This window comes from Talpa europaea (genome assembly GCF_964194135.1).
Source record: "Talpa europaea genome assembly, chromosome: 8".
Lineage (NCBI taxonomy): Eukaryota > Metazoa > Chordata > Mammalia > Eulipotyphla > Talpidae > Talpa > Talpa europaea.
In genome coordinates this window covers 69,030,265-69,056,843 of record NC_140075.1, presented here as the reverse complement: position 1 = coordinate 69,056,843, position 26,579 = coordinate 69,030,265, and the positions used below count along the sequence as shown (strand labels likewise).

At 35.2% G+C, this 26,579-nt stretch overlaps 1 protein-coding gene across 2 annotated transcripts in view; it reads right to left on the bottom strand.

The window, feature by feature from the left end:
* Nucleotides 1–2,756: 2,756 nt before the first annotated feature.
* The window catches only part of ARHGAP5 (Rho GTPase activating protein 5), a gene marked incomplete at both ends in the record, with an annotated part of 48,067 nt that continues 24,244 nt past the window's right edge, over nucleotides 2,757–26,579 (bottom strand). For both annotated transcript variants that reach the window (XM_084241296.1, XM_084241297.1), the window contains 4 exons: nucleotides 2,757–3,084; nucleotides 6,284–6,389; nucleotides 7,772–7,903; nucleotides 10,818–10,895. In XM_084241296.1, coding sequence (XP_084097422.1) covers nucleotides 2,757–3,084; nucleotides 6,284–6,389; nucleotides 7,772–7,903; nucleotides 10,818–10,895 — 644 coding nt within the window. The remainder of the gene's footprint in view (nucleotides 3,085–6,283; nucleotides 6,390–7,771; nucleotides 7,904–10,817; nucleotides 10,896–26,579) is intronic.

The window sequence follows — 26,579 nt, the reverse complement described above, 5'->3', positions numbered from 1 at the left end:
TAGTAAGTATTTCTTGAATAAAAATTGACTTTCAATAAATCTACTGAAAATTTGAGAGTACCATTAAGTATGCTTCTTCATATTGCTAATCTATTGATAGTGTTAAGTACAATATTGTAAAAACTGTAAGCACTGAAGCTTAAATGAAACAATGGCAACATGTGAATATGTGCGTAGATGTAATTTTATTTAAAATTATAAAATATAATGCCTTAATGTTTACCCATAATTATGAGACTAATATTTTTCATCATTTAAGAAGTCTCATATGTCCCTAAACAGTGAAACCTTCCAGTAACTTACCAGAAAAAATTTATATTATTCTGTTCTTAGAATTATTTTTCTAATATTTAAAAACAGCTAACCCCTTGGCAAAAACAAATGTAATCAATTCAGTGTAACAGACTGAACTACTGTACTTTAATTTTCAATTAAGGTAACCTACTGGTTAACTGAACCAGATGTAGAAATATTTAAGTGACCCACTAAGAAGCTTGTCAAATCAATTATAGAATGCACAATGTGGAGATAAGTTTTGGAGGTGTAAGGTAGCTAATGTGGAAAATGGTAAATGCTAGTTTTAATAACAAAAATGGTACTAAATGTACAAGAAAGTTAAATTAACATAGTATAAAAGAGAATAGCTTAAATAAACTGGGATTCACATATTACAACAGCAAAGTTATGACCGAATGAACTGAAGACATGAACAGTTCTGAAAATTCTCTTTTCAGTCTAGTTCCAAAAGAAATAGTCAGGCTTTTTTCCTGTACATAGTTTTGAGCTTTGTCTATACCATATATAGTAGAAAAATAAATTCTTTAGCAACCTAGAAACAGTTTATAAAACTCTTAAAGTTTAATTTTCTTTGCCAGACATGCCAATGTTAAACTGACAGCTATAAATTAAAGCTATATAGACAATAGGTATAAGTAATATAGAACAAGTTAAGAATACTACATTTACCGGATTTTTCTTTTTAAAAATTACTGTACTTTCTTAATTCCTGTGTGCTTTGCAATAGGAATAATAGGGATTTTGTTTTCTTAGAAAAGATAATAACATGTAAGAGTATAACACAAATAAGATAATTTATAATATACATGTACTTCAAACAGCAGCCTGGTTCATGTCAACATCTTGATTCTGAAGTTAAAATTAGAAGTACAATACCTAGGACATACCATAACTGTTGGGAAAGACAATATTTATTATAGGAAATAATGGAGCAAATCAAACTCTTAGGAGCCTCAAATCTCAAAATTATCTATTTACTATAATACACATAAGACAACCTTAAAATTGCAGTATGAAGATTACAATATGGACCACAGAACCTTTTCTTTACTAACACAAAAAATAACCTAGAAATAAAAGGAATGCCATTTCCTTCATCTCCAGAAAAAAATGGCATAGTTTGATAATGAATGGATTTTGAATGAAATCTAACTAAATTTACTGATGCCACCTATTCTGAAAATTTTTCATCCATAATTTAATGTTCTGGTTCTATCTTCACTAACAAAATGCTTAACCCCAAAAGCAGCAGTCATTTACAGCAAATCTGGTACCAACATCAAAGGAAAAAATTTGTTTTAAAAAATGGTGCAAAAGCCAGTTTGGATTTAGTACAACATATCACAGAAAAGAGTATGAATACAAGTTTGTAATTTATACATACACACTTCAAAGAGGCTGTCAGTACCCAAAGTATTTTTATTGCTATATTAGCAATGGATTTTTGGATATAGTTTTAAGGGCCACATAAAAATAGATTCAAGGAACAGATTAAATTGAAATCCTAGATTAAAATGTTTGGTTTAAAGAATTTTCTACAACAAATCTTATGTTTATGTATGAAAAGTTATATAACCTTATATGAAAATGTCATGAAGTATTTTCTACACTATACTAAATGTATTTCCCAAGAGGGAAAAAATTAAAATATCTAAAATATATTAGATTAAGAATACAAGACCATCAAAGATCTCTTGAACATGCATCTGTTTACAGAATTAACAGTATACAAGATGTTTATTTCATTATGGACCATAAAGAAATGAGTTGGTGACGACTATCCTTTGCACAACACTATCAACTCACTTTAGCCACAAGCATGTCGTTGGTATGTGTGTACAAGAAATATGTTCATTTACCCCTCTCATGAAATCATCCACAGGTTTACTTAGAATATGATGGTTCAGAAATATGTTAAGTGTTTATTTCCTTTCTTTCAAACAACATCCCAAGCATGGCATAAGTAGCCTGAAATTAAAAAATACTTAACTGGGCTTTTAGTTGTCTATACAGAGTGCTAAAGTGTAAATTAAGTTGCCCAAATTAGCACATCAAATAACAAAACCAGCCATAAAGCAGGCTGAAAAGCATTAAATGTTTCATATGTGAGTTTTTAAATCATTTAATTTCTATAGAAAAATTTTATTCACAATATAATGTGACAGAAAATGCCACAGGAATGATATACTGATTGCAATAAGGTTGCATGCAACAGCAGCTTTGTATTTTATAGCTATTTTTGTTTATAAAAATTAAACCTCTCCAGTCATGCTTATCACATGGTTTTAGATTTTGAATGTAAATGAGTTAGGAATACCATACAGTTCAAAGAGAAAATGTCTCATCATTTTGAATGTGAATTATCTGTAAGAAACATGAAGTATACTACTGAACCCTGAATCATGCATGTCTAGATTTGACTTTTATCCAATTTTGGGCTATTTGCAATCAATTCCTACTTATATAATACCAAGAGGATCTGTCTGTAATTGTGGTTGTATCAACTGAGGTTGCAATGGTGGTGGTAACTGAAGCGGTACCATTGGTTCCACCAACTGTCCCGGGTTTGAAGGTGGTGGAGGAGCCACTGTGTTTGCAGTTTCTACAATTTCTCCGTTGTAAAAGAAAAACTGACACTGTTGAATGAATGTTTCAACGACAGACTGATGGATCTTAGTGGTAGACAGAAACTCTCGATTTTCAAAGTCAGGTCTCATCAAGGTTGGCCAAAAACAGATGGACAAGTTGTCAGCTGTCATAAGGTTGATTTTATTTTGCTGACTAACCCTGAAGTACAAGGAAAAAACAATTAGAAATCAATCAAAACATTACAACGAAAGAATCTTAGAGCTGGAAATTATCTCAGATGATTTACTTTTACCTTTTATCTTAGTCTCAAATTTAAAAAACATTTTTCTTCTTGTGCATTTTATGTTCAACTACATTCTAATAAGAGACAACAGTAAAATCTATTCCTTACGAGAACCAAAGACAGTCTTTTTAAAATATACCCAGGGGTTTTATAATTTACTTACAAAAGCCTCCTTAATTTGTGTGGGAAAAACCCTTTCTCTGAAAGTAAAAAGACCAAATGATTTTCTGGTAATAGAAATAAAATTCTAATTGCCTATCAAAATTTCCTGACTATTGTGTGAGACGAAAAGACAAACTAAAGTAAATAAATAATTAAAAAACAAGACCAAACCAAAAAGACCCAAGAGTAGAGGCAGCAGGTCTGTTGAGTCAAAAAAGGAAAGATACCCAGTCAGAAATGGGGTAACCACAAAAGAAGCTTGCTTTAAGTAGTAATGTCTAAGTTGAGTCAAGGTTAATAAGTATTGGTAAAATGGTAGGAAGGGAGGTTAATTCAGTCAAAATTGTGGTTCTCAACCTCAGTGTATTTCGGAATTTCCTAGAGGGCTTGTTAAAACAAAGACTGATGATTTATGTTTGGTGTGGGGCAAAGATAATCTGCATTCCTAACAAGTCCCCCAGGTGATTCTGATACTGCTGGCTTGAGGACTGCATTTTGAGAAAAACTAGATGCACTTATAAGATGTGATGAAGGATGAGGCATAAACTGATACTTCAAGTGCTATTAGTTTCATACTGTAGCACTTATTTATTGTATGCTTGGATGAAATGAAAAAGAGTAACTGAAGAAGTCAAAACTAGAGCACTGAATGTTAAAACAGTCTTAATTTTATTTTCAGGATATAAGGCATTATTTAGGAAAGTTTTTTTATAGAAAGATCTTTGAGAAATATCATTATGGCATCAGGATGGAAAGGGGATGACGAGTAAACAATGGTAGGGAGAGAGGTCAATTACAAAGACATCAGATTTCCCTAAATGAGAAATGGTACAACCTGAATTAAAGCAGTGGCAAAATTAAGAATTGGGAAATAAGAGGAAAAAATTTGACACCATAACTCACTTAATATGGAAGGTGAAAGAATATAAGCAACAAATAACTCCCAGGGTTAGTTTTTTATGTACATTTTACATTTATTTATCACTTTATCTCCTGTATTATAAGGTTCCACATAACAGGTGACTGTTTTATTCACTGCTATATCCTCAGTATTATGAGTACCTAGTATTCACAGTACCCATTATTGTCTAGTTGAACATTCCTTTTAAAATGTAAGTTTGATGTTATTTCTCTGTTTGCCAGTGGCTCTCCCTGCCATTCAGAGTAACAGACAGAATATATAAATCATACAACGCTTTTTTCATTGAGAAAGTCTTGTTCCCTAAATCCCATAAATGTCAACTTACTCAACAATGTGCTTAGTGACTTGTAATTTATAGATTATATTCTGAAGCAACCTTCCCCACTTTGTCAGTTAAACTTTTACGACAAAAGCTAGTCAACAGGCTAAACTCAGAGTACAATTTCCTCCCCTTTCTCACCTTAGTCTATCCATCATATACTCCGCTTAAATCACACAGGCTTCTCTTTGCTGTTCTCAACACATCAAATGTTTTTTGCCAGTGTTGCTAACTGTTGTAGTACCATAGTCAAACACAATGTCTAAACGAATATCTATGGTAGATCTGAGGCATACAGCAGGGGAGGAGAAGGGTTAGGGGTCAAACAGGGCGGGAAGAGCACAAGGGACTGTGGCGATAGTGCACAGGTGCTGTTCGTGGTGGGAGAACTATGGTGACTACACATGAAGGGAAAAATTTAATACTGTCCAAAAAATTAACAACGTAAGAAAAGAGAAAAAAATTATAAATGTTTTAATGTCAAAAACAGGGTCTAAAAAAATATCTGGTAGACCAGCACTGGTAATTCTTTAAATATGCTCTTCCTTTTGTCTTTTTCCTATTCCTTTTAATGAATTTCAATTTTTGCTGTAGCACTTTTTTTTATTTTTTATAAATTTATTTATGTATTTATACAAGCACTGGGTACATTCAGAAGTGCAGGAGGGTGAGAGAATTCATCAGAGCCAGAGGGAAGAGTAGAGCAGGCAGATTGACAAGGTACACTGCTGAGGGGAGCAGCAGGCGGCAGGAGAGGTCTGCACGCCATGTGGGACCCTCGCCTGACAGCCTGGAACGAACCAGCGCTGTGGAGGCTGCGGGGACCCTCGCAACCCAGCACTCAACCGCTGCGCCACTGGGGAGGCCCAGCACTTTAATTAGGCAAGACAATGTATGTTCATAAACCATGCCTACATTCCATATAGGGTGAAGTCTCCTATAGTATCCTATGCACACCTATTATGATTCCATAAGCCACTTGAATGGTAATTTCTGAAAGGAAAAATTCCACTAATTATGGTGAAAATACAAGGTATACAGGTATTTTTGCAGGGAGGGAGACTTCAGAGGAGGATTACTAGAAATACTATTATAATTATAGGGCAATTAATACAAAGATTAATGTTCTGCATTTCAGGTAAAAGGGTGGATAGTAATATAAATTCAAGTTTCTGATAACATTTCACTGTGGAATATCCAACAAAACATGTAAGATACACAAAGTCAATAGTGTGATAGAAAAAAAATGGAAGCTTTTAATAAGACTTATGTTCTAGTCATAATATGTTACATTAATTATGTGACATTGGATATATATAATTTACCTCTTTAAACCTCAATTCTTCCAATTTCAATAGGTTGGATTTGGTTAATTACCTGTCATTTCATACCTAAAATTTTAAGTCTATAAAGAAGTTGTTAAAAAATAAGTGATAAAAAAGAAAATGTATTTACCACATTTTAATATAATCATAATATAATTTAATATAATCATTACATGTACTAAGAGTAATATAACTTTGTGTAAAACTATTTGATGAAAAATCCATTTTAAAAATCAAAAAGACACTTTTTTTAAAGATAACCAAAAGTAAACCATATGTTTAGTTTGTTACTTTTTTCTATCTTATAGCTTATAATTACCCAATTTATAAAGTTACAGATTTGGAACTTGCAGTGCATTTTATTTGCAAAATAAAAATTAAAATACCTGTTTAGATGTGTTATTACATATCTGAACACATCATAGTTTACAGGAGGAAATTTCTTAACAATTTCTTTCAATGCATGAAGACGCTCTGTTTTATCCGGGATTTCTGTAAAAATTAACAAGGAATTTGTGTGAAGCTTATTTATTTAAAAATATTTGATAAAGCCTACTGTTATGCTTATTGTAAGGGACAATGAAAAATGTATTTAAAATATATCAGGAGGTAAAGAACCTGCTAAAAACATCATCTAATACAATAACCTCTCGTAAGTAAAGCTAACCATTGAAAGATCAAAGTGATTCAGAGATGATGAAACGTGAAATGGTGTATTAGTAACATAATCAAGCAATTTATCTAACTAGATATTGATTTAGGATTTACTAACATTGATTTAGAACTTACTAACACTTACATGTTAGACTCTTAATAGCCAAGCTACTGAGAGAAATTATTTTAGCCTTTGTTGGCACAACTACTCAATTCTGAAGTTGTAACAAATGAACATAGTTGTGCTCCAAATAAAACATTTCAAATCTGAATATCATGTCATTTTAAATGAAATTTAAAATTTAATTCTTTCACCATTATCTACTTGCAAGCCACCCAAAAAGTAGTGGCAGGCTGAAATGGACCTTTAGGACATAGTTTGTCAACATCTGATTTAAAAGGTCACTCAATACTTATTTAGAATCCATGTTGTTTATCAAAAATCTTTCTTCATTAGTGGTACAAGCATTTAACTCAGTTACTCTCCAAATATATGCAAATTATGGAAACAGGACAACAATATGATCCTACTATAAATGGGAGACAAGAGAGTGCTACTGCTCCTCCTCATTCATTCCTTTTTCCCAACAGTTAACAATGTGCTCTTTTAGACTAGGCCAACATGCATACCAATTTAAGTAGTATAACCAAGAACTAAGAGATTCTGGTTTGCCAGATATTATTTCTAAATCAGTCTTCAAAAACTTCCTATGTGAGAAAGTTCTGAAGCTATTGTTTACGGTCAAGAAGAAAATCAAAGCTACCAACTGAACCATTTGCCCACTTTACATGAGTGTGTGTGTGTAAGGCAACTAAACACCTTGTAAAAGTATACTGAAATGATTTCTAATAAAAGAAAATTAAGAATTTTAACACACTCAAAATTAGAAGTAGTTCCACTTTAATATTCTGAAGACTAGTAATCAAAAGAAAATAGAAATTTAGAAATTACATTTATTTTAAACATTGAGAACACAATGTGGATTAAGCACTAAGTTACCTGATATTCAAATAGACCTTTTGTCTTATTTTCCAGAAATAACAAATATTCCTTTTATAATAAATGCATTTGGATGAATTATGCTGAAGGAGGAATAACTATTAAGTACTATTTGACTGCTTTACTTTTTCAATAACTGGCTTAAGGCATGACACCAAAGTTAATCTGACTTAAATTATCATCATTCCCCTCAAAGGAAAAAAAAAAGCTTTATACTTACTTGCTGCTTCCAATAGCTCTGGATGAAGAGAATATGGAATTAAAGGATCTGGCAAATCTGCAAAGAAAGCTTTAAGAGCTCCTGCTACAGCATTTACTGTTACTTCCATCGATACTAGACTGATAGCATGATCTACAAGACAAAAATTAAAATTTTAATTTATATGTATATAATAATTTTAATTTATTACAGGAGAAGTAAGCTAGGCAGGTATTTGTAGGTCCAAAGATTTTTTTTTTTAGATTTATTTATGCATTCAAGAACTGGGGTACAGGTCAGAGGTGTGGGGGGGTGAGAGGTTGCACCAGAGACAGAGTGGGGGGCAGAATAGGCAGACTGACTGAAATACACTGCTGAGGGGAGAAGAGGAGAGGCAGGAGAGGTCTGCTGTGCCATGTGGGCTGCAGAGCCTGCAGACAGCTTCATGTGCTGTGCTTTAACCCCTTGTGCCACCAGGGAGGCCCAGGTCCAAAGATCTTTATTTAAATCTTCTCGTCAGCCTCCTTTCTTTATATTAATCCTTCACCCATTGTTTTAATATGTTTGTTTAACAAACTATAAAGATGAGGAAGAGAATCAAGCAATAAGCATGTTAAATTACAATAAAAAATTGTTATATTTATTAAAATAGTAATCATAAGTTTTATGTTATCTACCTCCTTTTAAAATATTTTGTTTTGGGGCCTCTCCGGTGGCGTAGCGGTTGAGCGCTGGGTTGCGAAGCTGCCTGCAGCCTCTGCAGCGCCGGTTAGATCCCCGGCTGCTCCCCGGCCACCTGAGGAGGGTCCCACATGGCGCGCAGACCTCTCCTGCCGCCCGCTGCTCCCCTCAGCAGTGTACCTCGGTCCTTCTGCCTGTTCTGCTCCCTGCTCTGGCTCTGGTGAATTCTCTCACCCTCCTGTGCTTCTGACTGTACCCAGTGCTTGTATAAACAAACAAACAAACAAACAAACAAACAAACAAATAAATAAATCTTTAAAAATAAAATAAAAAAATAAAATATTTTGTTTTTTAAAATTATTTGAGAGGCCAAAGACTAAAAAATTGTAAATAAGATTGCGTTTAGATCTTTTAATTTATACTTATAATTTTAATATAAAACAGTATGAATTTAAAGTTATCAGTGAAGTTCTAACTTAAAAAGCAAGAATGGGACATACTAAAGAGCTATCATTAGTTTTAATTACAATAAAATTCACCCTTTCCTTATATATGAATGATTGCTTATGACAGAAAATAGAAAAACAGACCAATAGAAAAAAAAAATTACCCCCATCATCCTCTGTTTATACTTTAAGAATGTTTTCCTTCAGTTCTTTTCTGCTCATTTAAGAAAAATGATAAATCATAAATACATTTTATATTGGACTTCATTTTGGGGGCATTATTCAAGGTAATTAAAATTTCACAACCAATTTCTAAAAACATTTTTTTGGTGACAGTAACTTTAAATTTCAAACATGCTGAATATATGCTAAGAAGCCAACATATATCCCTAACCCAGAATCACCAAGTTAATATTTTACCCTATGTAAACAATTTTAATAGCTCAAAATATTGTTGCAGATAGAATTTACATAATATTCTATTACTGAACATTAAGATGGATTTCATTTAAAAATATCATAAAGATGCTGATAAACACTTTTCTGTACTAAACTTTTACTTTCTTGTAATAAGAGCTACCCAGCAAACATTTAATATGGTGCCTGGCCAGAAAACTCTTCATGTGCACTCTCATTAGTCCTAATAGTCTTATATCCCAATTCTAGATATGGAAAAGTTGAGACTTAGAAGATTAACCTCCCTAGGGCACCAAAACTAAGTGGGAGAACTAGAAAACAAAACCAAGGAGTCTAATTGAAGAGGCTGGTATTGACTAACACTACCCTTCCATCCCACACCTCTTCGTTACTGGAGTGAAAGTGTACCATTTTGATATTATAAAGTCTAAATAGTTTTTCTAACAAGATATGTATTTTTTTTAAAGATTTATTTATTTATGCATGCAAGAACTGGGATGCAGGACAGAGGTGCGGGTGGTGAGAGGATTCACCAAAGACAGAGTGGGGAGCAGAACAGGTGGATCCACCAAAGAAACACACTGCTGAGGGAGGCAGCGTGTGTGACAGGAGAGGTCTGTTGTGCCATGTGGGTCACCTTCCTGGTGATACTTACTTTTGTAAATGAAATACTATACAATTATATAGTATAAAGTAAGGCATACCTACACACAAGTAGTACTTCTCAAAGCATACCTACAACCAACAGTTTACAAATATATTCATTTGCTTATATACTACCACAAAGATATTTTTCACTCAGATGATAAATAGTAAGTTTTTGTTTTAAATTTTTATTTCTTTGTCATTGATACAAATTGAGCACATTTTCATGTATTTGTCAGTCATTTTCTTCTGATGTGAATTTCTTAATCTAACACAAGTATTTTACAATCTTCCCAGGCTTACAGTTTGCCTCCTCATTTTGTTTCATCTACTATCATACAAGGGCATTACATTTTTAGGGAGTCTACTTCATCCATTTGTCTATGCTCTCTAGGTTTCACATTGAGCTTAGGCCTTTTCATAATCTAAGATTATAAAAATATTCACTCATTTTACACTCTAGCACTTTCTTTTTTTTTACACTTAAAACTTTGATCTCATATAGAAGGTTCCTTTAATATGAGTAGGGAGTATAACACTGGTCCAATGTTACTAATAACAAAAAAATTTTTTTTAAATTGCATCTTTAAACAGGTACCACCTCTGATATTCAAAAATGTTAATGCATCTCATAAGTCAATTTATTCTTTTCTAATTTTGGTATGGATTTATAGTTTCCTGCTTGACTATGGTATCTACTTATTCACTTTTAATTCCACTCAAAACTCTCTCCTGTCAATATTTAATATCCTTAGGTTTTCATAAAAAAAAAAAAATCAATCTTACCAATATCCCTAGGTTTTCATATAAAAATCAGTCTTACCAGCAGGAAACTTTAAAAAGAAAAACAATGATTTTATTTTATATAATAATCTTACCTTGATCAAACTGCTTCTGAATATTGTCTTGATCAGTTTTGTTTCCACTAACACGGTAAAGTCCTTCAGTACATAATCCTGAAATAATAAAGAAACAGACACATTTTTACACATACATATATATCTACAATAAATATGTTTAATCTTAGTATACTGCATGACTTACAAAAATATAGTGGTAAGGTATTTTAAGAATGTCTTTGCGCATCTCATTTTAAATATAAATTCTTATCCCCCTCCCACCCTTCCTCATTTTAAGTAAGTTCTTTATGAACTGCTTTTTTATATTAAACCATTTAGGATAGTCAGGTCCATGCAAAATATGATACACTTCTCCCCTTTCCCCCCTCACTAAATACAGCCAAAATTTCTGAAAGCAATACAGGGGGAGGGGGGGAGATCAATTAAACACTGAATGGTGGCGAGAAGAAGGTGGGCAAGCTAGTAACCTCAGAACTTAAGGAACAACATCACAGTGAGTTCCTGGGTTTTCTTTTGGCCTTTTCTATACCCTACACCAGGCAGGAGAAGTATACAACCCAAGATGCCAATAAAAACAAAACAACACAGAGAAAACCAACCAGAAAAGTCTGCTGAGAAAGGAACAACAGAGTGAACATAACAAAATATTTTTGACTATAAATGTCTATTTCAGCCAAATACTATAAAACCATTTCTCTTGCATCAGAAGAGACAAGTGGGAAATTAGAATTCAACCCCTATACAGCAGTAACAAAGATGCCCCCATTCCCACCTTGGAATTGCCAGGAAGGGCTAAGTGGAGAGTATGAACTTTGATCCTCCCCCCCCCCCCAAGTAAGAGGTATCCTCGTCTCCCCACCATGGTAGAGTTAGTGGAGACTAAATGGAGTGTCTGGAATTCAACCTCCACCTTGTAGTAATGATGGAGCTCCTCTGCTGCTGGTGCAGTGTCAGAGGAGGCCTGCTAAAATAGAACATTTAAATAAGCTCCAAAGTCTCCTACCATGAATTTCAAAATGTGCAGGATATTCACACAAAGAAAATCCCAACTTGAATAATACAATTAACAGACACCAACACAAGGCCTCCCTGGTGGCGCAGGGGTTAAAGACAGTGCTATCAAGCTATCACCAGCCACTGATGCATGAGTTCACTCCCCTGTAGGAAGGGAGCTAACCCACATGGCACAGCCTACATCCCAATTATTGTATGCATAAATAAATAAATCTTATTTTTTTTTTTAAAAAAAGACACTAAAAAAGATGATAGTTGCAGAGTTATCTGTCAAGGAATTCAAAACAGCTATCATAAAATATTTAACTGAGCAATTATAAACACACATTAAATAAATGGAAAATCTCAGCAAAGAAACAAACATAAGCAAACAGAAATATAAAGAACCAAACAAATTTAAGAACTAACAAAAAAATATAGACAGAACAATAAACTGAAGAATGGGCTCAACAGCAAAAATGGAGATGAGAGAGTAATAAATAAGTGAACATGAAGATAAATTAACAGATCTAAACATAAAGAAATTAGATTAAAAGAAAGGAAGAGGCTCAGGAACTTGTGGGACATATCAAAAGATCCAATACTCATGTCACTGGTCAAAAGTTTATACCTACACGTCTCTGTGGTCAACGGAAGTTCCTCAAAACATTCTTAAAAGAGATGCTATTTGATAAGACATTGCACTCTTACCACCACACAAAAAAAAGAGCCAATAGAAAAGCAGATTCTATCAAGTTTATTCCTGGACCAATATGAAGACCTTGGCATGGAGAAGCATATTAGTTCTTTCTAACTTTTCATCTGGTTAGAATTTTATTCCTTTCAAAGAATACATTAAGGACATGAAAGTGGAACAAAGTGTATGTCATACAAGAGATAAGAAAGTCAATATCCATAAATGCACATATATAAAGGGTACATAAATCTACTGGTAAAAGTTCCATGGGCAAGTTATAGTGAAATGTTTCACTAACAGTCAACATGACTTAATCTCACAGCTACTCTAATAAATGAAAGAAACCAGATAGAAAAGAATTTATTTAGCATGATACAATCTCATTTAAATGAAGCTCTAAAACAATTTACAGTAAGAGGAAAATGAGAAAAAAGGTTGCTGTGGTAACTTTTTTTACCATATCTATTTAAACAGTGTGTCAGTTCTTCCCAATGTAGATGATAATATATTTTTTTAAAGATTTATTTATGCACACAAGAGCTGGGGTACAGGCCAGAGATGCAGGGGGTTGAGAGGATTCACAGAGACAGAGCGGGGAACAGAACAGGCAGACTGACTGAAATACACTGCCGAGCGAAGCAGTGGGCAAGTCAGGAGAGGTCTGCTTCGCTATGTGGGTTTCTCTCTGGCTGGCCAGGGATCAAACTCATGCTGCAGAGGCTGCGGATTGCTTCATAGTGTGGTGTTTAACCCCCTGCACCACCAGGGAGGCCAGATGATAATAAATTTTTTTTAATTTATTTTTTTATTTTTATATTCCCCATACAATTGCAACCGCCTTATTTTGACCCCAACCCTCCACCACTCCCCACCCCCCAAAGTGTGTCTCTGGTTCATCGTTGTTTGTTGTTTTTGATTTTTTTCTTTCTTATAGTTATTCTTTTTCCTGGTCCCTTATTTAGGTTTTCTAGATTCCTGTTATGAGTGAGACCATCCGGTATTTTTCTTTTTCTTTCTGGCTTATTTCGCTGAGCATGATCCCTTCCAGCTCCATCCATGATGCTGCAAATTGCACGTGTTTACCTTTTTTGAATGCTGAGTAATATTCCATTGTGTATATGTACCACAGATGATGATAATTTTTAAGAGGGCATGTGAACAGATTGATTCAAGTGATTACTGGGAACCAGCAGGATGATAAAACTGATTCAAGAGACTGAATTAAAAGTCAGTGAAGTTAATGTCTCTTCTACCTCCCTCTTATTGAGATAACACTGGTTTATAACACTTTATATGACCTAGGGGAATAGGTTCACACAAAAAATTTTGGTGGCTGGAAGACTAATTGAGAAAGGACATAAAAGGTGATGAAAATGTTCTATACCTTGACAAGTACATGAATTTAGCAGGTGTATACATTTGTTGAAACCTAACTGCACCCTTAAATTTAGTGTGCTTTATGTAATTGGACCTTAAAAATAAAAGAATCGTAGGTAAATATTAACTCTAGTTACGTCTCCAGTATAGAGTGGTATGAGTATTTGTGTATTCTAGATTTGGGCAATATATTGAAGATAATGGGAGCAAGAATTCTCACTTTTGGAGAACGGAATTACTAAAAATGAAAGAACTAAAATGTGCTTTTGGTAGTGGATTATAACTGGAGATAGCTTTAAGAGGGTACAGTAAAAACTATAATACTGGTTTCTATTTTTTTTAAAGATTTATTTATTTATGGATATAAGAGCTGGGGTACAGGCCAGCAAAACAGGGGGAGGAGGTGAGAGGATTCACCAGAGACAGAGTGGGGAGCAGAACAGGCAGACTGACTGAGGGGAGCAATGGGCGAGACAGGAGAGGTCTGATGAAACATGTGGGTTGCTCCTTGGTCAGCCAGGGATCGGGAATCCAATTCATGCTGCAGAAGCTGCATATTGCTCCCCTGTGCCACCAGGGACGCCCTAATACTGGTTTCTAAATCTCATTCTCACCAAAACAATTCAGACCTTTTAGGAAAAGAAAGCTACTTCTGAAGTTGGATCAATAAAAGTACATACCAAATCAAACCTGGTATATTTTAAGCCAGAAAGTAAGAAAAATAATTTTTTTTAAAGATTTGTATATGCAAACAAGAGCTGGGGTATAAACCAGAGATGAGGGGGGTGACAGGATTCACCAGAGACAGAGTGGGGAACAGAACAGGGAGACTGACTGAAATACAGTGTTGAGGGGAGCAGCAGGCAAGATATGTGGGTTTCTCCCTGGCCGGCTGGGGATCGAACTCGTGCTGCAGATGCTGCGGATTGCTTCATAGTGCAGTGCTTAAGCCCGTGTGTCACCAGGGAGGCCCAAGAAAATGTTTAAAGAACAATGTGGACATATTTTTTGAAGGACACAGATGTCAGAAATGGCCTAAGCTAGGACAATATGAATGAAAGATACAGACTAAAACTCACCAAGCTTTAGAACACACAAGTCCATACCAATTACAATACAAATAAAGTTATTAAATCCAAAGTCTTAATTTCAGTGAAGAAGCCTGACAGACACTGCCAAATGATCACAATTATTATCATCTACATTGGGAAAAATTGACACTGGTTAAATAGATATGGTAATACGCTTAGAAGGACATAGCGTGGTCATTATGGTGGTACGTCTAACAAGAAGAAATAATTTAAACTTAATCATGAGGAAACACTAAATTCAAAAAGGAGGAAAAAGTTTATTCTTACAGTAAAATGTCAATCAGGAAACACAGGAGGAATGATAAAAATAAAAAAAAAATCATCAATGGAGGCAAAAACTAGGGGCTAAAAGTCTGATGATAACCTGAAAGTCAATAAAGACAAAAGAATGAGGAACTCTTCTGAATTAAAGGTGTCAAAAAAGACAGGATCATTAAATGCTAATGTACCTAGATCTGATTCTGGATTGCCCCATAATAAAAAATGGGCCCAAAATACTGAAGTTGACAAACATTGACTGAAGATTAGCATTTATGTGCCAAATGAAAATCACATGGTACTTAATAATCTGTGCTAAAAACCTTACCTTTCACTAGCTAAAAATTAAAATGATATAAAGCAAGCAAACAAAAAACTCAACAACTCACTCAGCTAGATGTTAATTATTCAAGCTCAATTTGGAATTAAAACATCCAGAGCATCTACTATCCTAGGACTCCAAACAACAAAGGTATTAGAAATCTACCAATACCCACAGCTAAACATAAAATTTAGAAATTTAAAATGGCATCTATAATCAAGTATCATAATAATCTTTTTTCTTTTACTAGAAAGGTAACTAACCCTTGGACCTCACAAAACTATTATCTGAAATTTTAAAATGACATAAGTTCTATCTGGGTTGCTAATAGATATAAACTAGGTTTCACTACTTGTTTCTAATATACATTTAGGTTGAAATGTAAGTATTATAATAGCTTAGAATGGACAAGGGAGGAATAAAAATGTGTAGATAATCCATATATTAAATAAGTATGTTCAGAAAGAGTGACAATAGCAAGAGATGAAGAAGGAAATTTCAGTGCCCAGCTCCTCACAGAAACAACTACTGAGCTGCCAAAAATTGTCAGAATTAATTTTCGCTAAACTCTGGGATACAATAAAAAACTTACAACCACTAGAAGACTTGGTGAAGACAAAAGCTTTAAACTGCCCACCTATCATTCCCCACACCCAACTGGAAACAAACAGGACAGCAGCCTGCATGTGGAGTAGGTTGCAACTGCCCGAAGTAATTCAGATCATATTCTAAAAAAATTGTGGTTGTGGATTTCCACTTATATGATGGGTCCTAGAAAGAACAGCACAAGGGCTTGCTTATGTTTCACTTAATTTGAAGTGTTCCCAGGACTGGGATGGCTTCATGGACATTTAAAGGCATAAGTATTGATTGCAGCAATCTAGAAAAATGAGTAACAATCAGGATCAGCAATAGATCAACTGAAAAGTATAGGAGAGAAATGCTGGAAAGGAGATTATGGGGGAGTAAGAGCTCATAAAAGCTTTTACATACACTGGGGAATTGAGAAGCCCATATACATGCCCTAGAGTGCATGTAGACTCAGAAAATGCCTGACAAAATTCGAAGCTTTCACCTCTGGCTGGCAACTGGCTCTGCCCAAGCTCGAAGCAAAGGATGAAGCAAGAGCTATAAATGGTTTGTTTAAGTGTGGAATGAATGCCCCAACATAGTGTCAATCACAAAGATTTAGAAACATTTTTTCCTACTGTGGCTTCAGGTATTGAAGCAAACTGTCAAGACACTAGCTAAACAGTAAGTTAATGTAACACAAACACCAGTGGCCATAAATGACAAAGAATACATGTTACAAAAATAAGTCTAGAAATGTAACTAAACAAGCAAACATAATCACCAAATAACAACAATATATCCAGGAGAATGTGATCTCCAGAGATTTCATATTATAATATTCAAAACCAATTATTAACAAAAATTAAGTGATGGTAAGGAAGAAAATATTGTGGTCCGTTTAAGGCAAAAACCAGAAACAGTCTGTGAGAAACACAATTACTGCACTACCTAGACAAAGACTTTAAGTCAACTTTTTAAACATGCACCTGGATTTTTTTTGTGTGTGTGTGTCTGGGACCCTCGCTGGTGGCCGAGGATTGAACTGGCGCTGCAGAGGCTGCGGGCAGCCTCGCAACCCAGCGTTCAACCACGCGCCACCAGGGGAGGCCCAACGTGCACCTGGATTTAAAGGAAACCATGAATAAAGGAGCCAGGATTAATAAACAGAAAAATATGAATACAAGAAGTTATACAAAGGAAACTCAAAAGAAAATATGAGGCTTAGAGTATAATATTAAAATGAAAATTAAACTTTACAAAACAAAGGGTTAGACAAAGACAAACTTTAAAACCAACCCTTGAAAACTGACCATAGATCTTTGGCTTTCAGAAGGGGCACAGGAAGGAGAAGGGTAAAAAACAGGCAGTTGGGAGAATAACGCAATAGACTACAGTGGAGGAGTAGGGAAGATATGGAGGTAGGAGGGCTACTGTGATTACACCTGGGTGGGTGGAAGGGTGGGGAAATCCTATACTGTTCAAACACTAACAACGATATAAATAATGGTATTTCAATAACAAAAAAAAATTAGAAAACTTCACTAGAGGTTTTAACAATTTGTGCAGTCAGAAGAAATAATTTGATTGGTTAATTGAGATTATCAAGTCTAGGGGAAAAAAAAAGAATGAAGAAAAACCTAAGTCTTGGAGACTTCTGGGATACCTTTAAGCATATCAACACAGACACAGGCAGTCCCAGATGTAAGTATCTGAAGAAATAATGGATAAAAACATTCTAAATATGGGAAAGAAGCTGACAAAACTACACACCCAAAAGGCTCAATGACAACATAAACAGATACACACTGGAAACAAACAAAAAAAAAAGACGTGATGTCTCAATAGGAGTTTACAATTAGACGAATGTGTATTTCTCTTCAGAAACCATGAAGGCTTGAAGGCAGTGAGATGACAAAATGTCCTGATAAGATACTAGCAAAACTATCATTCAAAAATGGGAAATTTAGATTTTTCAGATATGCCCTAGAAAAAAATGATAAAGGAGTCCTCCAGGCAGAAATGAAAGTGTGTCGAGTAACCTAAAGCGATTAAAAGTTTTAACAAATAACAAAGGTAACAACAGCTATCTAAGAGGGTACATAAGCCCAGTAAGTAGTATTCTACATCTTTTTGTTCCAATATAATTTAAAAAAGATACATAAAACAATTTCAAATGTGTTAATGAGCATTTAATGCATAAAGATATAATTTGTAGAAATAACATAAAGGTGTAGGAGAGATGTAAAGGAGAGTTTTTCATTAATACTGTGTTATTGGAGCCTCCCTGGTGGTGCAGCAGGTTGAGCGTAGTGCTGTGAAACTGTCCACAGCCTCTGCAGCACGGGTTCGATTCCCAGCCAGCCAGGGAGATTCCCACATGGCATGGCAGACCTCTCCTGTCGCGCCCACTCCTTCCCTCAACAGCGCTTTTGGTCCGACTGTCTGTTCTGCTCCCCACTCTGTCTCTGGTGAATCCTCGCACCCTCCTGCGCCTCTGGCCTGTACCCCAGCTATTGTATAAATAAAAGTAAATAAATAAATCTTTTACAAAAAGAAAAGAAAGTGTTACTATTAAATGTTAATAATAAAATATGATTGGGGTTCCCCTGGTGGCGCAGCACTTGAGCGCTGGGTTGCGAGACTGCCCGCAGCCTCTGCAGTGCCAGTTCGATCCCCGGCCACTGGCGAGGGTCCCACCAGACCAAAAAAAAAAAAAAAAAAAGATTGCTGTAAAAGGATGATATTAATTTTAATCACCAGGGTAACAAATTAGAAAGCAATTTTGAAACCTACAGGGAAAAAAAATAAATCAGAAAGGCACATTAGAAAAAAATAACAAAAGAAAGCAATAGTGGAAGAATTGAGAAAAAGAAATTGTCGAAGATATAAAATAAACAGTAAAATGATTTCCTTGGCTGTAATAAATTTAAAAGTAAATAGATTAGGGCCTCCCCAGTGGCACAGCGGTTGAGTGCTGGGTTGTGAAGCTGCCTGCAGCCTCTGCAGCGCCGGTTCGATCCCCGGCCACCGGGTGAGGGTCCCACATGGTGCGCAGACCTCTCCTGCCGCCCACTGCTATCCTCAGCAGTGTATTTCAGTCTGCCTGTTCTGTTCCCCACTCTGGTTCTGGCGAATTCTCTCACCCTCCCACACTTCTGACTATACCCAGTGCTTGTATAAATAAAAAAATAAATCTTAAAAAAAAAAGTAAATAGATTAAAAATCTATGAAAAGAGATTGGTAGGGTGAATTAAAAAAAAAAACCCACCATGACTAAACTCTATGCAGTCTATAAAACACTCATTATTGATACAAAGACACAAATATGTTATATGTAAAAGGATGGATAAAAAATATAGTCTTTGCAAAAGACAACTTGGTGGCTACCCTATTATCAGGGGGGAAAAAAGAAGACATTAAGACAATTATAAGACATTAAAGAACCTTACACAATGATGACAAGCTGAGTCCCCCAAAATATAAAGCAAAACCTGACAGAATTGACGGGAAAAATATTGAATAATTCAAGGATAAAAGTTGGATATTTCAATACTCCACTTCCAATGATGAACAGAACTAGAGAGCACATCACCAAGGAAAAAGATAACTTAAACAACACTAAAAACCAATTAGACCAATAGAATATTCCATTCAGTAATAATACAATATTCATTTTTCTCCTAAGAGAATGTTCCTTCTCCTAGGGATGACAAGTAGTTTGGTCACAAAGCAAACCTAGACAAATTTAAGTTTTGAGATAATATGAAGTATGTTATTCAACCACAAAAGAATGAAATTTTAAGTAATAAAAGGAAAATTCACAACTCTGGAAAATAAACAACAATTTCTCAGTTAATACATCAAAAAAGAAACTACAAGTACAATTAGAAAATAATTTGAGATGTATAAAGGAAGCTACAACATACCAAAGTCTGCAGGATACAGCAAAAGTAGTGCTCAGAAGGAAATTTGTAACTGTAAACATCTAACTCAAAAAAAAAAAAAAAAAAATCTCAACTTTAAGATTGGGTGAACCTTAAAGAAATAGCAAAAGATCAGGCAAAACTCCAAGTGAGCAGAACAAAGGGAATGATAAAAAGAATATAAACAGATTAGAAAGTAGAAAAACAACAGAAAACCAAATAGAAATGGATGCTTATTTCTGCAACCCTTAATAATCATTGATTGCACTAGAGGGTCTAGCAAGAATAATTTTGAAAGAAAAATAGCATTACTAAGTAAAGGTAAGAGCTACTAATATAAAACTCTTAGAAGGAAACACAGGTAAATTTTCATGACCTTGGTTTTGGCAAGATATGACACTAACAGCTTAAGCAACAAAAAAAAGTGGATTTCATCAAAATGCAAAACTCTTTGCATCAAAGGGGGTTATTTAGAAAGACAATATATAAGATGGGAGAAAATATTTCAAACCATTTATCTGATAAGGGTCAAGTACCCAGTATATAACTCTCACAACCCACAAGACACAATAAACCAATGTTAAAAATAGGAAAAATAGGGCCTCCACTGGTGCCGCAGCGGTTGAGTGCTGGGCTGCGAAGCTGCCCGCAGCCTCTGCAGCGCCGGTTTGATTCCCGGCCGCCTGCGAGGGTCCCACATGGGGCAACAGACCTGTTCTGCCTTGCCTGCTGCTCCCCTCAGCAGTGTATTTCAGTCTGCCTGTTCTGTTCCCCACTCTGGTTCTGGCGAATTCTCTCACCCTCCCGCACTTCTGACTGTACCCAGTGCTTGTATAAATAAATAATTTTTTTTTTAAAAAAAAAGGTAAAAGAGTTGAGAAGACATTTCTCCAAAGAAGATTAACAGCTAATCTCAAAAACATTATTCTAAAAAAGAACCTTGCATAAAAGGTCACAAATTTTTATTTTAGGTATATGAACTAACCACACTAGGCAACTCTATAGACCTAAAAAGCAAATGGCCAGGGTAGGGTGAATGAGGAACGACTGCATAATGGGTATACAATTTCCTTGTGGGGTTATGAAACATTGTGAAATTAAACAGAGGTGATGGTTATACAGCACTGTGAATGAACCAAATCCTTCTGAACTGTATGAACACTTTAAAATGGTTAATTTTATGTCCAGAATTTTTACCGCAAAAAATTAAGTTTAAAAAGCTAACATAGAAAAAAATTGGTAGTATGTAAACTTATTCAAGCCAAGATGCTACAGAATTTAAAATGCATTTTTATTGCTTGATACAAATGTAAGAACCAGAGGGAAGCATGAATAAAATCATATTTCAAGAAAACAGCACAACGTGATACATGTATTTAAACATGAAGACATTCTACATTAATCAATTACAAAAATGTACTTGATTATTTATTTGGCAATAGTAAATGAATAACTCACTAGTCAATATACTATACTATCCTCATCAGGTCCTCCTGAAAATCTGGAATTGGGAATTCAGCCACATCTGATAAGACTAAATATATAGTTAAAATAGACATAAAAATCTAAGATCTGTGAACAGACAAGGTGAGTCTAGAGAGAAAAGACACATGACAAAACAGATGAGAACATTAACTGGGTTCTAAACCCACTGGGAAATTTGATGCTTCTGGCTTCCAAAAGATACTCTTCATTCCAAGTAAATGCATTTTTTTGCATCTGGTTTCTTGTCACAAAAATAATTTACATCAAAAAAGTCATAATCCCCAAGGCTATGGAATTTAGATTTTTTTTTCCTCCTTAAGCACTATTTTTAAGTAGGAGAGACATGTGGGGGCAGGGATACAACAGAATCAGAAGCAAGAAACACAGACTGGAAAACAGATACAAGAAAATTATTGCTGGGCCTCCCCGGTGGTGCAGCGGGTTAAGTGTTGCACTGTGAAGCTGTCCACAGCCTCTGCAGCACGGGTTCAATTCCTGGCCGGCCAGGGAGAAACCCACATGGCGTGGCAGACCTCTCCTGCCTCACCCACTGCTCCCCTCAGCAGTGTCTTCAGTCCGTCTGCCTGTTCTCTCACCCTCCCACGCCTCTGACCTGTACCCCATTTCTTGTATAAATAAATAAAATCTTTTAAAAAAAGAAAGAAAATTATTGCAAGGAAAGGACATGGCTTAACATTTAATGGTATGTGGACACAACGGATGAAAAAGGAGTCAGATTAATGAAGTACCTTAGAGCCTGCCTAACTGGGAAGAAGATATTGGCATTATAAGAAACAGAAAAATCAAAAAAAGTTTAGTGGCTTGGAGGAAGATGAATTGATTTTTAAGCAAGACCAAGATCTCATATCCAAGATGAAGTTCTTAGTAGGCAGTCAGTCAGGAATATAGAAAAATAACTAGGATGTGAGAAATAACAATCTATGAGTTATTCTCATTAACGTGATAGCTCAGGAACAAAATATAAAATACATGAAAACATGCATAAGTGAGATCAACAATAAATGAGATGGCTGTAACTTTTTCAAATTAATTAAAAGTATACTTTGTAGATGTAAAAAGACATGAACATGAGGAGACAATCGAAGTGTTGGATTTGAAATAGGATTTAATGCTGCTTAACAAAATGCCTATACCATATGCTGCAGATAAGAATATATATGTGTAATCTAAAACATTAAGTTGCTTCTGATATTACATGGTAAATAGTTAAGCATTGGTAAATGACCAAGCATCGGTAAATGACCAAGTGGCATTTATCCCAGGTATGATGATACAAGGTTGGTTTAACAACTGAAAAATCAACTGATGCAAATCCATCAACAGACTAAAAAAAATCATCTTAAGATCACATCAATAAATACAGAAAATGCATTTGACAAAATAAACACTTCCAACAAACCACGAATGGAGGGGAACTTCCTTACCTTGACAGAGACTACAAAAAAACCTAAAGCTAACATCAAAATTAAGAGTGAAAATTCAAAACTTTTTCACTAAGATCAGGCAACAAGGCAAGGATGCTCCCTTTTACCATCATACTGAATTTTATGCTAAAGCATGAGGAAAATGGAAGAAAATCAAAGTTACACAGATTGAGAAAGAAGATATAAAACTACTGTTTTCCACGGGTGTCATGATAGCCTGTGCAGAAAATCAACTGGCCAAAAAACGCATAAACACAAAACTGGAACTGACCATACAGGGGGGAAAAAAAAAGATTTTCAAAAACAATGATAAAAGTCAATTCAACAGGGGCCTCCCCTGGTGGTGCAGAGGTTGAGCGCTGGGCTGTGAAGCTGCCCACAGCCTCTGCAGCACTGGTTTGATCCCCGGCCACCAGTGAGGGTCCCACATGGTGCGACAGACCTCTGCTGCTGTGCCCGCTGCTCCCCTCAGCAGTGTGTTTCATCGGTTTGCCTGTTGTGCTTGTATGGATAAATAATCTTAAAAAAAAAAAGTCAATTCAATAAAAGGTGCATGGCTTGTCTGACACACAAAAATAAACTCAAAATGGATTATAGACCTGAGGGTAAAAGTTAAAATGTAGAACTCTTTTTTAAAAAAAAAGATTTTATTTATTTACTTTTGCGTAGAAGAGTTGGGGTGTAGGCCAGAGGTGCAGCGGGGAAAAGGTTGAGGGGATTCAGCAGAGACAGAGTGGGGAGCAGAACAGGTGAATTTACTGAAATACACTGCTAATGAGCAGTGGGTGAGACAGGAGAGTTTGGCTGCGCCATATGTGGGTAGCTCCCTGGTCGGGAATCAAACTTAGGCCACAGCAGTGACAGCGCTGAGACTTAACCCCTAAACCACCAAGGAGGCCCCCCAAATGTAGAACTGTTAAGATAACTCTTTGTAATACTGGTCTAGGCTAAATCTTAAATATGATACCATGTACACAGGGACAAAACAGAAAAACTGTAAGTCATCGAAATTTACCACCTTTGTGCAGCAAATGATACTTTTAAGGAATTATGGAAGACAATTCACAGGATGAGGAAAACATTTTGCAAGTCACATTTGGAAGCAGCTTGCATTAAGAATATATTAAGAGCTCTTAAATTCAACAGTAAGATGAATAAATCAACTTAAAAATATCTATATAAAAAAACTTAAAAATACCTGTTTGGATATATTTGTCCAAAGAAGACATAAAATGACAGATACTTGAAAAAAAGATCAGCATCATTTGTCATCAAGAAAATGTAAATCAAAGCCAAATAAAACACCACTTCAGAGTGAATGGTATTTCAATAGTCATTATGTAGAACATTAAAAACATAAGAAAGTTACATTTCAAAAATGAGGCTAATTAACTGTTTAAAACAAAACTATAAACATATACTATGGGGCCCCCCTGGTGGCACAGGGGTTAAAGAGAGCACTATCAAGCAACTGACAGCCACTGCAGCGTGAGTTCAATCCCCAGAAGGCCAGGGAGCAACCCACATGACGCAGCAGACCTCTCCTGTCTTGCCCACTGCTCCCCTCAGCAGTGTATTTCAGTAGATCCACCTGTTCTGCTCCCCACTCTCTGGGATCCTTTTACCCCCCTACACCTCTGACCTGTACCCCAGTTCTTGTATGCATAAATAAAATAAATCTTAAAAAAATAAACATATACTATGATGTTTAAAACACATTGTAGAATTAAGACGTACAATGGAACACAAGCTAGAGGGTTAAAAATATTGATATAAGATTCTTAAACTATCTATCATTGTGATATAACATTATTTGAATGTGAACTATAGTAAGAATGTATATTTCAAATTCTCCAGCACCACTAAAAAATGTTTAGAGAGCATTGCAATAAACTGATATTGGCATTAATATATAATCAAGAAAATCCAATTAATACAAAAACAGGCAGGAAAAGAAAAAGAATGATCATATGGGATAAAGCAAAATCACACATGTATAAGGTTCTAAAGGAACAACTGTCTGTCTATATTCCAGGATATATAAAGTAAGTCTCAATAAAAGCATTTCTAATAACCAATGAGTTAAAAAAAAAAGCAGAAGAGAAATACAAATTATTCTAGACTGAAAGTAGAAACATTAAATTTATGGCATAAAACTGAAACAATGCTTAGAGGAAAATTTGTGATATTAAGTATTATGATAAAAAGAATAGTCAAAAATCAATAATGTAGGCTTCTGCTTTTAAGAACCTATAAAGAAACCAAATGCAGGCATAAAGGAAATTTAAAAAATGCAGAATTCGAAGAACTAAAAAATTAATGAGAAATCATTAAAATTAAAAGTTGGTTCTTTGAAAAGATCAATACAACTGATCAATTTCTAAAGAGGGAAAGGAAGACAAATCTGTAACACCAAGAACAAGAGAGAAGACATCACTATACATACACTATAGACATTAAAAGAATGAGAAGAAATTTTATAAATAACCTTATGCCAACTTGAACTTGGATGAAATGGACAAATTCCTTGAAAGATATAAGCAGCCAATGCTTACTCAAGAAGAAAGAGAAAATCTGCCATCTTATTAAAGATATTTAATTCACAGTTCAAAATTCCAGGTCCAAATATTTATACTGGTATATTCTTCCAAAATAACAATTTCTTTTCACAAACTTTTCCAAAAAATATACTCATTCCATGATGTCAGTTTTGATACCAAAACTAGACAAAGACATTGCAAGAAAAGCAAAGTATAAACCAGTATTGTTCAGGATGAAGAAGTCTTTACTCAATTTTAGTAAATTGAGTGAATCCAACAATATATAAAAACGATACAACACTATAACCAAGTGGTGCTTTCCCAGGGATACAAGGTGAGTTTAACAATTAAAGATCAATTAATATAATTCACCACAAATCATGTGATCACGCCAACAAATGTAGAAAAATGCAAAATGTAGACAAAATCAAAAGGCAATTTGTATAAAAACTCAGTTAACTAGGAATAGCAAGATACTTCTCAACTTGATAAACAGAGAGTGAGCATGAGCACGCACACCAATACATGTGTGCCCGCACACACACACATACCCAAAACAAAAACAGTTAGCATCAAAAGATGCTATTGACAAAAGACTACTGTTTTTTGTGGTGGTTAAAATTCCTGTATCTTGATTGGTGCTGCTTACTGACTATAAAATTGTAAAAACTCATGCTGTATAAATAAAATTGGTGAATTCTACTATATATAAATCATACTAATAACTGATTTGAAAACTACAGTAGACTAGAATTCATTTTCAAGAAACCTAATCACGGGCCTCCCCAGTGGCGCAGCGGTTGAGCGCTGGGTTGCGAAGCTGCCTGCAGCCTCTGCAGCACCGGTTCGATCCCCGGCTGCTCCCCGGCCACCGGAGGAGGGTCCCACATGGTGCGCAGACCTCTCCTGCCGCCCGCTGCTCCCCTCAGCAGTGTACTTCAGTCCTTCTGCCTGCTCTGCTCCCCGCTCTGGTGAATTCACTCACCCTCCCGCGCTTCTGACTGTACCCAGTGCTTGTATAAATAAATAAATTAAAAAAAAAAAAAAAAAAGAAAAGAAACCTAATCACTCAACTA